At 41.6% G+C, this 16329-nt stretch overlaps 1 protein-coding gene across 1 annotated transcript in view; it reads left to right on the plus strand.

Annotated features, from left to right (window-relative positions):
- jupb (junction plakoglobin b) overlaps positions 1–16329 on the plus strand; it is a 146266-nt gene that overhangs the window by 127700 nt on the left and 2237 nt on the right. The window contains exons 12-16 of the mRNA XM_039825170.1: positions 1547–1666; positions 4270–4420; positions 6117–6238; positions 8375–8414; positions 16074–16213. Of these exons, the coding sequence (XP_039681104.1) occupies positions 1547–1666; positions 4270–4420; positions 6117–6238; positions 8375–8414; positions 16074–16210 (570 nt within the window). The 3' untranslated portion in view covers positions 16211–16213. The remainder of the gene's footprint in view (positions 1–1546; positions 1667–4269; positions 4421–6116; positions 6239–8374; positions 8415–16073; positions 16214–16329) is intronic.

Consider the following 16329-nt stretch of genomic DNA (forward strand, 5'->3'; position numbering starts at 1 on the left):
CACCTGCAAAGCGTCTCCTAAGCAAAGAGGTTGAGACGGACCACGGAGTGAAAACAATGAAAAGTACGCTCTTAGAGTCTGTCAGCACACGTTTCACTGAGATCTGTTCGGATCCTCTGCACTTCATCGCGACTGTACTTGATCCGCGTTATAAAGACCATTACTTGGATGCGGAAATAAAGCAGGGCGCACGAGAAATGATCCAGGCCGCGATGGATGCGGAGAACCCGCGTGGAGACGGAGACGGAGCAGCGCCCAGCGCAGGAGATCAGAGCGCAGAAGAAGACTTGTCTCTCTGCACCAGATGAGGGGCATGCACCCTCGTTGTCTGATATGTTCAGTGAAATCCTGTAAGAAAGTGCCTCAATTAATAATATTAATAATAATAATAATAATAATAATAATAATAATAATAATAGGTAAGCTATTCTGTTCTTAGGCTACTGTATACTGTATGTGACTATCAGATTGTAGCCATATTTCTGCTAGATATTTTTTAAATTAAACTTTAATATTAATTTATACAATTGCAATGCCTTGATTTTAGTAAAGTTAGTACACAGTCATAGCCATAAATGCAATGGTACTAATAATTGGCTTAATTTCTTTCGGTGTTTCGGTTTCGGTTTTCGGTCTTGGTTTCCTCTTTTTTCGGTTTTCGGTTTCGGCCAAGAATTTTCATTTCGGTGCATCACTAGTTAAAATGGTTAATTTGATCCTGGACGAGCCTTCAACATGCCACAAGCTGGCTCAATGCAGGACAAAGAAAGGGAGACCACACATGAACTGTAACCAAAAATAATTTGTATTTTACATAATAGGGGAAATGGGTGTGATGATAAACTAAATGTAACGAAACATGGTGCCTGCATAGCTCACCTTGTACAGCGGCTCAGTACTCGCCACAGTGGCTGCAGGTTTGGTTCTGACCTGCGGCCCTTCGCCGCATGTCGTTCCCCCTCTCTCTCCCCTTTCTTGTCTGGGCTGTCCTATCAAATGGATTCGTTTTTTTATTGGAATCGTTTGGAAAATTTGGTTTCAAATCTGATCATCGGTTCCAAATTTAACATGCGCAAGTTTTGGTTTTAAGGGTGGCCACCATACTTCCAGGGGCTTGTTGTGCTGCAGCCATGGAGCACAGTAAAAGCGCTCTAAAGTGTGGCTTTATTTTATGTTGAAAAAGCCCGGTAAACAGCAAATCACCAATGAATCAAAATAAAATGTGAAATAAGCATGTTACCTGTTTGAACTCCACCACTCAAAGAATGGGAATCGAGAATCAATAAAAAAAACAATGCCCAACCCTATTGATGAGCAACTGTAATCAGCTTTGATATTACAACTGATTGAGCTATGAAAATATCTTTGAGCTTTAACACAATTAAGAAAGGTTTTCATTATTAGATTTATTCATTAGCATAATACAATGCACCCAAATTGCCATAGAAGGCTACCCTTTCCGCTCCATTTTGGGGGCAAGTTTCCTTCCTTTTTGCTTTCTTTGACTTCTCTCTGTCTTTGTGTTTCTGTCTGTCTCTGTGATCAGGATGGTGTCCGCATGGAGGAAATAGTAGAGGGCTGCACAGGAGCGCTTCACATTCTGGCGAGAGACCCCATAAACAGAGGAGAGATTGCTAGCATGCAGACCATTCCACTGTTTGTACAGGTACACTCACATGCATGCTTACAACATGTATATGACATGAACATATCAGGCTAAACGAACTACAGCAACAGCTGACGTGACCTAGCACCAAAGTCGTTTCTACCTTCTTCTTTTATCTGTCTCCTGAGCAGTTTGCAGTTGCTACTGAAAGTTGTTTGTGGGATGGAGTAGGAGGTCGAAATTTGGCTGTCATTGGGGGAAATCTACTTCTTGCTTGAAGACATTTTTCCTATCCCAGGCCTGATATTTGTGATGGATAAGAATCTTCTCCTACCACACGCATTCATTTTTACCAAGGGCGATATTTTTGTTGTTCTCGACATTCAGAACATTAATATAGCAGGAAACAAATATTTGCTTTGTAAAGATATAGTGGAGTAATGGCGTCCTGGCCAGAGAATGAAGTCACACTCCCTCTGTGTGTTGTAATGCGAGCTTTTCTGTGAAAAAACACAGGAATTTGACGTACCGGGGAACGGTCTGTGAGAGCCGTGTGGAGGCAATCCCAGCCGACTGTTTTTTTCAGTATGTCGCTTAAAGCTCAGTGACGTCTTTCTCCCGTCGCGTCCCGCTGTCTCTCCTACGTACACCCTACGTACTCCCTGCACCCTGTCCCCCCTCCCCTTCTACCTGCCTGCACAGTGCTGCTGCACATAAGGAGAGAGCAGAGAGGGGAGGGGCTGCTCCTCAGCCACAGACCAGAAGACAGAGGTGACTGTTTTGGCGGCCACTAGAGAGAAATACCTCGCTGAGGGAGGTCTGAGAAGTTGCTAAATCTAATCGCTAAGTTGGCAACACTGTGTCAGGTATTCCCCATATCTTGCTTTTTTTGCCCACTTTTTGCAGAAAACCCACAAACCTGTGTGGAGTTAAAATGACAAGACCGTTTGAGATCGAAAGAATATGGGTAAGAACAATTCAGCAGCACTTTTGATATTTGTCGGGACATGTCTGTACCGTCCTAGTCTTGCATAGCCAGACCTATCTCCACAGCGCTGTGCAGATATGGTCTGGCTACACCACAGATGCATTCTGGGATAGGAGAAGAAAAAAAACTGGGTTGTTTGCATTTCTTTAAACCAATCACAATTGTCTAAGCTCCAGTAACGTGAGCCTTGACATTAACTTTTTTGCTCACCAGCCACTGTGGCTAGTGGTTTTCCAAAAAGCTACTAGCCACTCAGCATCTTCACTAGCCGCTATTTTATGAAAATATTAAGTTTTATTTGAATACATTTTTTGCTACAATTAACTTGAAGAACCTGATTTACAGCCCTTTTAAATGTAAATGAGCACTAGACACCGAAATCAAGACTACATCAAATATAACACTGCAGTCATCAAATATTCAGCTATGATTATGTGTGTTGAGCTCCTTTTTGTATGAAAACATGCAACCTAATAAGACACAGACATGAAAAGAGTAGCTTCTTATGCATAAGCTAGGTAGTGCAGGGGTCGAGAAGATTAGTTGAAAGTGATTTTGAGCACTTGCGTGTCACTTAGCAGCCGGCACGCTCCCTCGGTGACAGGAAGCGGAGCGCACAGACCAAATGTCCTGCTAAATTGCTGCACGCTCTCTCTGTACATCTTCCACTAACCTATACCTTATACAGTCCATTACCTGTACAGACGCAACTGTTGCCTCGGCTTTCCATGTCGCATGCGCGTGCGCTGAACGGAACTCTGGGGGATATTTTAAGGAATCGCCGCAGCTTGCTGGTCTGATGTGCCATACGGGCCACCGTACTCCAGCCGTGGGCTGCCGCTGCACTCTGGGTCACAGCTGTGTTCCTGTGTTGGGTGGTGGCACAGTAGGCTACTCCAGCCAACAGTGTTACAATATAAAGGCATGCCACCCGCCAAAGTGGCTAGTAAGAGTGACTGTTACCCGCATTTGCAAATGCGGGTAGATTTCGGCAGTGGCAGGTAACACAGTCACTGTTAATGTCAAGCCCTCAACGTGAGCTATTTAAATTAGCTCAATACATGGTTAAACGCCATTTGCGCTTACCAGTGTATCGCTGTGTGTACTTCGTCCACTGCAATCCCTACTAATCGGTCCCAAAACGTCCCAGTTAGAGAGGAAATGCTGTTTACAGTCTTTCACCGAAAGCAGGCCTTTTCTTCAAAACTTGCCATTTTCAGCATGTAGCTTGCTAGCTTGAAGTTTGTTTTTGTTTCCCGAATCGAACGGAGTTTGAGAATGGCAAAACACAGAAAGCGAAAGGTGAGGGACATTGCGCCGGATGTCAAGCAATTATCCTGGAAATGTACTTTGGCTGATCGAGACAAATATCAAATATGATCATCGGTTTTACTACGGACTGCATGTAATGAAGCGGCTGATCAACTGTCACCTTGCAGATAATTGGAAACCGAAAAATTGAATGGCCGGCTTATTACAGCAGGCGTTTAAAGTCATCTACAGTCGTGTGGACATTCAGAACACATAGAAACATGTTGTGTCATACAGCCAAGTCCGTCACACCTAGACACTATTTATGTCTATAAAAGGTGTAACTGAGAGACATTAGAATACTGTATAAATACATTCATTTGGCTGTGTGTGTGTGTGTGTGTGTGTTTGTGTGTGTGTCCAGCTGCTGTACTCGTACGTGGAGAACGTGAAGCGAGTATCGGCGGGCGTCCTGTGCGAGCTGGCCCTGGACAAACAGTCTGCAGAGCTCATCGATGCAGAGGGAGCGTCAGCACCACTCATGGAGCTGCTGCACTCCAACAACGAGGGAATCGGTATGTCTCTTTCTCCTTTCCTGCTTCAGAGGCACATTTCAACTAACAACTAGATATTACCCAATGTGTGCTCTTCCATGTTAAGATGTTTCAGGCTAACACACACTTTCTCACATTTAGTTAGCTAAATGTGAGAAAGTTCAATGGAAACAGACTTATTAGACAAATAATAACGTACATGAAGCATGTAACACAAACATCCAAGCTTTTCGCTCAACTTAAGAGACTAAAAATAGTGGCAGGGTTATGTCGGCTTTAAAATGTTGCCTGGGATAGCCGGTTAATTAGAATTTGATTGCTGTGGAGCATCGGTATGAATGCATAAACATTAACTCCACTGCTGAATCTTTAATCCAAATGAAATTTGAAATGGCATATTTCCATCATGATTTCCACATGGTTTTCCAAGTTAGATCATCTTTTTGGGTCCTTGAGGAGTTCTTTTGGCCTGCTGTTTAGCCTTTGCAAATAGCCCAAAAAGTGCTTCCTGTCATGCTGTGCAGCATTGCCAGCAAGCTCCGTAACCAAATGGTTAGTTTTAGGGATCAAATCGGTAATGGCTTGTTTTGGAATCTTTCAAACTGCCTGATTGTGATTTGATTGCCTGCCTACCTTGTAGTTACATGTTGGTTTGTTGAGATTGAAGGTTGACATTAATTGGCTTATAAATGTGGTTTTGAATTGGATTATCTTAATTTATTTATCCCATTCATCAAACAAATAACTGAATGCAAAGACAAAATTTCAAGTCCTGAATGAAAAGGAGCAGAAAGGAGCGCCTGGGTAGCTTACCTGGTAGAGCAGGCGCCCACATTGAGAGGCTCAGTCCTTGACTCAGCGGCTGAGGGTTCAGGTCCGACCTCCGGCCATTTGCTGCATTATTAAAGGCTAAAAAAAAAAAGGAGGGACTGATTAAGATCTGTTTGGAAATCCGGGAGCCCTACGTGTAGCGTTTATCCAATCAGCTGCAGCCATCGTGGTACTGGGAGGGTGTAGCCTGTTTTCTTAGCTTGTCAGTGGTCAGTGAAGAGAAACTGATAACTTCTAGTGGCTAGTCCACTAGCGTGCAATGCTGTGGGGCGACCCCTGCCGTGAAAAAAAGCCTATATGGGTACTGTGTGTATCTTTCCTCTGTCTCGTTGCTCCACCGGACATCAGCTGTAAGGTCTTTCCTTCTTTTCGCCATTTTTACATATGTAAAAATCGGGGGAGTACTCTCTCTCTCTTCCTATTGGTCAATGTCAATGTCACACTAGGCGGAAAAAGGAAAAAAAAATTCGACATGCTAGACTTTCTGCGTATTGGTCGTGAAGCATCCCAGATTGCTGATCTTTTTCACACTACAAGAGGTAAAGACGTTCCCGATCCCTGATAATCAAGCATGACTTTGAACGTTTGTCTGCGACGTGTCTGTCGGGTCAAAATCGGGCTGAACCCTGGTGTGTAGTCTGATCCTGGCATTATATAATCTGCCCTTCTTTCACAAAACATATATTAACAAAACAATGAAATTATACAGCAAACTGATAATAAATGTTAAGATGATTATTTAAATTTGTAATAGTTCTAATGTTCAATTTCTAATAATTCTTATGATCACACAATTGCAAATTGTTGCAGGAACTGAATATTCATGTTTTGGGTGAAGTGAGTGCATGGCCTTTTGACTGACTGTAGCGTTGCCCTCTCCCTGCAGCCACGTACGCAGCAGCAGTGCTGTTCCGAATTTCGGAAGACAAGAGTTCAGACTACAGGAAGAGAGTGTCAGTGGAGCTCACACACTCACTCTTCAAACATGACCCTGCGGCCTGGGAAATGGTAAGGACGACGTGTTCTCGCGACACAAAGGTTTAACTTTGACAACACCCTGAGAAGGCACTGCTAAATTTGTATTTCTTACTTCAACTACGCCAATAACAATCATGAAGGTGTTAGTTGTCCGAACTTAAAAGTCATGTTTTTTAGTTTCTTTGTTATTGGGTTTTTAGCTACAGCATACATATCTGATCTGTAAACCACATGCTCCGTCTCATTTGAGAAAAAACTAAAATAGAAACCAAAAGGGAGAAATTTGTATGCCTTTGTATTAATCTGTTGGAGCACATCAAAAGCTGATAGTGAAATGAGTCATTTCGCGGGGGTTGTGACGCTCCAAAAAAATGTATCCACTGATTTACAGACGTCTCCTTCGCTACGTAAGTCTATAGGAATAAGTATTTTCGGGCCCCATGGCATCATGTGACAGACACGAAAGGTGTAGTTCCACTGTTTGGCTGCTATGTCAAATTTCTAATTTCCTGTGGGCCTGCAAAAGAGCCACAGACTTTGAACAGCAACCAACATTAGTTTTACATCGAAGGGCTTCTTTTTCCAGAGAGGAGGTCTTCACACAAGTGAAAACACCTGTGTGGGTGAACTAGCTGTCTTACTTACTTTCTTAGGTAAAGAACTTAAAATGAAAAGAGAATGATTAAAATGTTCAACTTAGAGAACTTAACAATGTAACCCACTCACAGAGACTGTATGTCTGTTGTTGATGTCCATCAGCGTATTTTTATGTGCATTTTGAAGTATCGCATTAGAAAATGTTGATGGAAATTCTGAAAAACTTCCTCAAATTCGCAAAAATGTCTTCATGCTCGCTTGAGGTGGTTTATGCTTTTTTTCGAAAAAAGAGTTAATGCGCAAAATGGGAGATGGAAACAGCTTTGCCGAGTAAGTTGTGACGTAGCAAAAATGTAACTCACATGATTATAGTCCCGGTATCCATCGGATGGGGGAAGGATCGGGATACGGGTGCCATCCATACGCTGTACACTTGTGGCACAAGGTGCGTAGTGGAGTTGCGGTGCACTATTGCCTGTGCCTCAGACACGTCAGGTAAATTGACGAATTGGTTCAACAGCTTCAATCGTATGGCCCTGCACACCGCGTATACACAGCGGTGAACGGTTGTCTCGCTGATACTAAATGTCTCTGCCGGAACCCTGTATTCTGCACAGGTGGCCAATTTGTAAAATGCTACCTCTCTCCATTTAGCCAAATAATTTAGCTTCTATTCTCTTTGATTTACTAAGCCGGTTTGCAATCTACAACCATGCTTAACGTCAACTTGTGACTCTAAACCAGTTGATGGAAACGCTTGTAATTCACATTTTCTTTTTTACTTTTTCTTTTTTGAGACATTTTAAAAGTTTGCTTCAAATTTGCTTGACAATTAGATGGAAACATGACTTGCGACACACACAGGAAAGCATGCACGCACACACACATATAATACACATATCACCCTGTAATGCTGGCTGCTGGACCACAATAGAATAGAACTCATTGTAAAGTACAATGAGATTAAGATTGCAACGTCCAATAAATGCTATACAAATACATAAATTACTAAGGTAAAGATAGAAATAAAAAATAAGGCTAAAAATAACAGTAATTCAGTTTTTGAGTTTTATTCTAATCAGTTTCTTTGTTCTTTCTTTTATGTTTGGTCTAAATAAGAAACAGTGTATTTGTTTAGCTAAGATTCAGCATTTTCAAAGTTATAAACTGTCTCCAAGTAAATTTTTTCATCCATTCGTGTTTTCCTATTACAGTTGTTCAGTGGACTGACATTTGCTCTGTGTGAGAATTGTTCTATTTGGTCAATAACATTGGTTTGCAAGGTGTGTGTGTGTGTGTGTGTGTGTGTGTGTGTGTGTGTGTGTGTGTGTGTGTGTGTGTGTGTGTGTGTGTGTGTGTGTGTGTGTGTGTGTGTGTGTGTGTGTGTGTGTGTGTGTGTGTGTGTGTGTGTGTGTGTGTGTGTGTGTGTGTGTGTGTCCACCTTCACAGCCTCCACTGTGATAACTACTTTATTGACCCGTCTGCTTTAGACTGAAGCCGTGTTTCCATGGTGGTGTACAAAATCATTGATTATTTTGTTCATCTCTGTCTCTGTCTGTTCCTCAACAGGCCCATGCAGTTCCTTTGGAGCCTACATACCTAGCTGATGGTGAGTACTTTGATTTACAGGGGAATACTCCCAAAACACTGGTAATGCAACTACAAACACACATATTTAACATGTTGTGTAGTTTTAGCATCTAAAACACTTAAACAAGATTCATGACTGGCCTTCGGACCTCTCACTGATGTAATATATAAGACCAACCCAACAGTGACATTTCTTCAGCAGTTATTTTATTAGATTTAGCAATACTAGCCACAACAGTGACACTATTATTGTTTTCACCACTTAACGCCCCTCGCCAAATTAGCGTCATGGCTGGTGTGAACCCATTACAAGATGTTCTCTAGTTTATATTAGTTATTGAAACACTGTTCTCACCAAATTTATTGCTGAGTTGTGAGAACACAGAAGCATCACACATATGTTCACTTTATTTCTCTTGTTTTGGGATCGTCTGTGCTGGTGTCACTTCATGTTTCACTGTTTTTACCTCTACGAATACTGTGTTTAGTGCATTTTTAGGCGACCTTGGGTGTCATGAAAGGCGCCCTAAAATAAAAAGTGATTATTCTTATTATATTCATCATCATTACTGCAACTGATGTCCAAATCCAATTTGGCAAAGAAACAAAGACTATATAAAATACTTTTTTATGGACGTCAAAATGAAAGTGAACACAACCAAAATGTTGTCTTGGTCTTGTTGAACTACAGAAACCCACAGCCCAGTTGTGGTCTTAAGAACCATTCAGAAGGGATTAACATTACAGGCGAATGTAGGAAATTAAATATTATAAAATATGCTCCTCAGTAATTTAACTCATCATTCTGGATTTTAACCATGGAGAAATACAGAATATGATCTGTTATAGACATGGACATTCAGCAAGACAAAGAAGATTACTTTTTGGGGGCTTTTTTCCCTTTACAGTATTTCAGAGTGACAGTGGATAGACAGGAAAGGTGGGAGAGAGATGGGGGATGACACGCAGCAAAGGGCCACAGGTCGGATTCGAACCCGGGCCGCCGCAAAGGCCTCAGCCTACATGTGGCGCACGCTCTTACTGGGTGCGGCTAGAGGTCGCCCCAATATATTTGTTTTTAAAATGAAAATACCTTACATTGTTTTAAAGGAAGAGGATGGAATGTGCAAAATATTGTAAATAATGTGCTTACAGAATGAACTATGAAAAATATGTGCAATGCACAATCATGTGTTGATGTAACAGTGAGTTAGATTTGGAGACTGTGAACACTGTAGACAGCTGATCAGCAGTATCCTCCATCTATTTAAACTCTAAAAAAAAAAAAACTATTTTTGGTCAGTTTGATTAGTGTTCTACATCAAACACAAGCCCCCTGCTTATTCCTTACTGACACCTCGCAAAACTTCACAATAGGTGTAGAGGGTCTCAAAAAAACCACACATGCTCATCAAACAGAAGTCCCGGGGCGAAACAGAGCTGTCAACACAAGAACACTGTTAAATTAAAGCTGGACATCAACGTGCACAACAATCTCAGCCTGTACACCTACAGAGACATATTAGTATCTCACACACACGCACACACACACGACTCCCTACTGTTGACAGAATAGAATTGGGCCATGAAGCTGCTGCTGCACCATAGGGGTGTGTGTGTGTGTGTGTGTGTGTGTGTGTGTGTGTGTGTGTGTGTGTGTGTGTGTGTGTGTGTGTGTGTGTGTGTGTGTGTGTGTGTGTGTGTGTGTGTGTGTGTGTGTGTGTGTGTGTGTGTGTGTGTGTGTGTGTGTGTGTCATACAGAAGGATGAAAGGTGTTATGGAAAGGAAGCAGGAGGGATGGATGGTTAGATGTCGTACTGAGAGAGTAAAGTACAGGGTAATCATGAGAAATTAAAGGATGATGATCAACTTTGATATACGGAAACACATCACATATACGTGAAACAATCACATATACTAGTTTCTTGCAAAAGTCTTTTTTATAATTTCATATTGCCATTTGGTAACACTTGGCAAAATGCACAGATTTGCTAAAATATGTGGCTAATTATCATTAGCAAAGATCAGTATAAAAAACATTAAGGAGGCAGCTTCTCGTGTTTAGCTGGTGCTGAGTGTCACTTTCACCGTCAGCTTTAAGCTGATTACAGGAATCCCTTTTTTACTGTTAACTTTTACTTCACATTATTTCAATAATTTAACTTTTTTTTTTTAAGATGTTTTGGGCATTTTTAAGCCTTTATCCGACAGGACAGATGAAGCCATGAAAGGGGAGAGGGGGGGGAAATGACATGCAGCAAAGGGCCGCAGGTCGGGGTCAAACCCGGTCCCGCTGCGTCGAGGAGTAAACCTCTATATATTGGCGCCTGCTCGGCCAATAATTTAACTTATTTTTAACCAGGATCATCAGTATTTGGATCAAGTAGCTCATGAAAAATGAGGTGTGTCAGATAAAGTAGGCTACAGCTGTTTTTTCAATGTGTCAGATAGATATTCAGATCAATATTCCGGTAAATATAAGTATCAGATCAGACTTAGTATCAGCAGATACCCAATATTAAAGGACTCGCTAGTATTTACAAGAATGACACACATTCAGTCTTGTCTTTGGATGAAAGTTTGTGTTTAAACTACTAAATGTAAGCTTTTATGTACGGACTATACAGCAGTATGCACCAATATTGTGTTATATCAGTACAATACAGGATAAGGTCGTCAAAAAATACTATTAATTATTCCATCAACAAGAACAGAACTTGGTAAAACAGCTTTCTCATCATATGCACCAAATGTCTGGAATGAACTCCAAAACACCTTAAATCTAGAATCACTTCCACCTTTCAATACTTTTAAAAATTCTAAACTTTTCAACTCTGACTTAACAGTGTAATTGCTTTTAACTAGGTGCCCTTTAAGTTGTATGTCTGCATTAGCTTAAGTTAAGTGTAATGTCTTGTTTGTGTTCTAGTATGTATAGATATTTGTGGTGTAGTATGTAACCTTTGTCCTGTCTTTTATGTATTTTGAAACTTTTTGCCTTTCTGCCAGTCTTGGCCAGGACTCCCTGAGAGAACAGTTACTGTAACTCAATGGGACTTTTTCTGGTTAAATAAAGGTTAAAAAAAAATAAATAAAAAATACAGCAATAAAGAAAGTACCACCATTTATTTAATTGATATTTAGAACAGGCTTTAAACTACCAAACCCAATAGGGGATGTACTGTAATTGAGGACACTGCAGGAAGAACTGAGAGGCATGATGGGAAGATTCAAAGAGGGATACACAAGAGGAGAGAAAGAAGACAATGAAGGAGTGAAGGGGGGGACTGAAAAAAAGGATGTAAGCAGGTGGAAAGATGGGAGAAGAAGAAAGGAGAAGTTAAGGAAAGAACAAAGGAGAAAAGAAGGAATTATCAAAGCCAAGGACAGAACAAAGTTGTTCCCTCTCTCTTCTCTCTTCAGTTTTTCTCCCCCTCCACTAAATTGTTCTTTTTCTCTCATTTCCTCTGTGTACATACTTTGTTCAAATCCCTCCATCTAACCATCTTTAATTAATGCTTTAGTCTTCATCCAGTGTGTGTGTGTGTGTGCGCGCGTGTGTGATTGAGGAGGGTATTGGTCCTATTTAAAGCCGGGATATGCATGTGTAATTTTTTCCAGATGCATAATCCACCACGGCAGTGCACGCATGCACACACGCACGCCCACTCAGTTATTAGTAGTTGTAATGTAGGTCAGTTGAAGGTGCTGATATGATGATTCATAGTGCAGTTGTCGGAGCCAAATTAACTATTTTTTTCTACTGTTACACCTTCCATACACACCTCCGTTCAACCTCCACACATTCATCCTTAGGCCTATGATTTTTCAGCCTGTTCTAATAAACAATACGTTCGAAAAGCTACGAAAACATAAGCACTTAATACGTTTTTTTTTTTTTTTTTGCTGTTTGCACGACATTGACTGCTGCTGTATAAGAACGTAGCTGGCTGTGTAGGGAGAAGGTCGGGGTGGATGGGTGGGGGTTAAACACGGGAATTTCAAGCCAGGGAGCAGAGTTTGCGTCCCAAGGAAAACAAAAGACTTTCACCCTGGAAACGTTCCTTGGGAGTGTTTTAATCCGAACTTCGATCTTTTCCTAAAATTGACTAGTCGTTTCGGTGCCTAAACTTAATTTTCGCCGCCGCATAATGCACATTTTTTCTTGCCTAAACTTGACCGTAATCACCGCCGAAACAACCGGCTGCTCTGTACCCGGCTCACAGTCACCTATTCTCGGCTAACTGAACCACCAACTACCGCTGACCCGACGTAGCACCATGCGAAACACCATGCTGCGGATTGTAATGATTCTGATTCCAATTCCGATTCTTCCTTTCGATTGCGGTTCCTATCGATTCTCGATTCCGATTCTTTGAGGGGTGGAGTTGAAACAGGTCATATGCTTATTTTCACAAATAAGAGGAAAGTTTCATTTTGATTCAATGGTGGTTTGCAGTTTTACAGGGCTTTTTCAGCGTAAAATAAATCCAAACTAGAGCGCTGCTTACTGTGCTCCAAGGCTGCAATATGACAAGCGCCTGGCCGCTTCGGAAACCAAAACTTGCGCATATTAAATTGGGAAGCGATGATCGGATTTGAAACCTAATCCTCCAAACGATTCTCCTGGAATTGTCATTTTTGAAAAGTAGGAATCGGTTCTCGATGCCCAACCCTAATGCTGAGCACCATAGCCGGCGTCACAGAGCTCTGTAGCGGCTAAACACATCTGCTAACTGACGCTGATATGACCGAGCTGTGATGGAGGTCTGTAGCCGGCGTCACAAAGCTCTGTAGCGACTTAAACAACTAGCAACTGCCGTTCGGCGTCATGGAACTCTGTAGCCGATGTCACGTGACCAGCCAGCAGTCATCTTAGTTTTTGTATGATATCATACGTTTTAGTGAGCATAACTTTTTTCGTTCGATATCATACGAACTTGTTCATGAGAATGCGTTGGATTTTTACATTGCTAGCGTAAGCGTCTAACTGCGTGTCAATCACTGCTCATGCACATGCGTTCATTCTCCCTTGTGGGGGGAGGGGCTTAGAAGACCGTTTTGGGCTTTAGCAGAAAAGGGGGGTAGGGACTGAAAAATTGTTGATGTTCAAATTTTTTGGTTAAGTCCTGGATCTTCCCAATCCTACCTACAGCACCTTGAAAGTCAATACTAATTGCTGCATGGTAACTTGTTACCATCTCTACTTATGCTATAACTTAACTGAGCTGACGTAAACATGTAAACATTTCATCCTTTTCAGCATTTGAAGAGAGAACTTTAAGAGACCTTAAAGTTTTCCTTATGACCTCATAAGGAGCAAGATTCCAGATCGGCCCATCTGAGCTTATATTTTCTCAAAGGCAGAGCAGGATACCCAGGGCTCGGTTTACACCTATTTCCATTTCTAGCCACTGGGGGACCATAGGCATAACCTCATCAAGTGAAATGTTCATGCCATGGGACCTTTAAATAAAAGAGAGAAATTCTTTTGCATAGAAATCTTTATTTTATAACATACCAGTTTTTTTAGGTCAACAGGAAGGAAGGAAAATCAGCAGTTTTCTTCAATAGATATATATTTTTATTTTGTCAATAGTAATAAACATAATTACTGAATACAAACTATATTTACGTAATAGTAACAAAGAATTGTGGGGCTAATACTGCCTCTCTCCAGCATTAGGCCACACATTTTCATCAGCATCACAACAGATGTTCTCTCTTGCCATGTACTTAGGGAACACCTTGTGTCCCTGCATCCAGCACCTCATAGCTTCCACTCGCGACATTTGGTCATGTGGGTGGTGAGCACATACACATACTTTCCACCTCCAGGCAGAGAAAACCTCTATATAGGCAGGTACAACACCATACATCTGCAATGTGCTGCAAACCTGTCTGTGACAGCTGCAGAGTGGTGAAAATCAACATTATCACAGACTATCACAAACACTTGGGGGTTTCTTACTGGTTCCCCTTGTCCTGCTGGCACTAGCTGTGAAGCCGTTCTAGGAAAGCTATAAGTCTTGATGTGGTGTACTGGCCAATGGCCTTGTGTTGAGAAGAATCCTCATTGGCCATTGCAGCACACATGGTGATACCCCGCCCCCCCCCCCACCCCCCATTGGCCAGGAACCTCCACAGTGGCCCTCGGTTTTCTTGCATTGTTGGCAACAACCATTTCAACAATAGCATTTTCCCTGCGCATCTGAAAATATCTTTCCTCTTGCTCCTGTTGGGGGCAGCCTTTGGGTCCTATTGTAAAATATATATTTACAGTAAAAACTGTTTGTATATATATCTGTGTAAATATCCTATAATTGCAATAGAGAAGTAAATGACTGTAATGTTATCATTTACTGTTACAATGCAACTCTCACCTGTTTGTTCGGTGGAAAATTCACATAACAGATGCAACTGCAGATCTTTGCAGATTGGGTTGCGCCCTCAACCCTGCCTCTCTCAATGAGCGACCATGATTCACAACATGGTCTATAAGTGTAGCTCTTATTTCATCGGAAATTACAGCTCTTTGTCTTCTTCTAGGTCTGCCTCCACGCGTCCGTACTCTCCCTGCCACTCTTCTCCCTCAACCAACCTGTCATCCTTTTCCAAAAATAGTCTTTTTGAGCTTTACCTATGTAAATTATATACCATCACTAACAAGTCTAAGACAAGACACCTGAAATTACAATCAGCAGTGTTTGAAATGCACCAGGCTGGTTAACAGTTTTGACAGCAGTGTGTTAGCATTTGAACAAAGTGCTGTAAATCCACAGTGTTGTGCAGGTTGTGGTTAAAGTCATGAACTAAATGTAGATTTTGGAAAACTGTGTTCAAACAAGGAAAAATGATCTAGAGTTGATCCACATGAACTGCATGGTTAGACTTTCGCACATGTGGCTCCAGTTGTGCCCACTGTTGTTTAGCAATCCTATTCTAGGTAACTAAGACTACAGGTGAAAACTAGCTGACTGGCTAGCACTGGCACATTTACAGAAATGTTAATTGATGTGCATTGTCCTCATAAAATAAATAAAAAATAAATATAAATCAACGGAAATGGAAAGTGAAACCTAAGTTCCAGTGGCATTGTTTCATTGCGCTATTTTCGGATGGTTGTCTTTTAAAGATTTTTCCTTTCTTCATAATGTGTACTCCTTTCTGTTATTTGAGTAGTTATCTAATCTGAGTTTTACCTAAAAAAAAAAAACCACACACACACACACACACACTTGGTGCATTAAAACGGTGGTGGCAGCATCATCAAGGGCGTATTGAGGAAATGAAACAGCTGATTGATCTGCATCAGCGGGGGACGTTACCTGCAACTCGACTGACGTCATCACTCCCTCTGACCAATACTGTAACTTCATCACTCACTCAGCGACAGACTCAGCGACAGAGCGACAGAGTTTAGTGTCTTCCAACACCTCTAAGCTCACTAACTGAGCACACTATATCTCATGTGTTTAAGCTATACTCAAACAGTAATGTAAAAACAACAATATGTGATTTTACAGGTAGTTAGAGATATAGTTGTGGCTACTATCGTATGTCACCCACAGCTCATTCATGGAATATACATGTCACCAGTATAGTCTGGAGCTTCTGGAGTGCATCTGTTAAATACATTTGGTTGATCCGTCTCTGCTCCTCTGTGTCTGTGCCTCAGAGATAGATGGCTCTTACCCTCCCTATGGCTACGCTGATCTGTCTCTGGACAGCCTGCCGCTAGATCCTGACCTCCACGAGCCCTACATCCCCGACATGACCTATGACCCAAGACAAGTCTACCCTGAACCTCTCTAACAGGTAAACACACACATGCCCCCACACACACACACACACACACACACACACACACACACACACACACACACACACACACACACATATTGTGTATTAAGCTTAGAAAAGTAGGGCTAGTG

Source organism: Perca fluviatilis, chromosome 15, assembly GCF_010015445.1.
Source record: "Perca fluviatilis chromosome 15, GENO_Pfluv_1.0, whole genome shotgun sequence".
NCBI classification, from domain to species: Eukaryota; Metazoa; Chordata; class Actinopteri; order Perciformes; family Percidae; genus Perca; species Perca fluviatilis.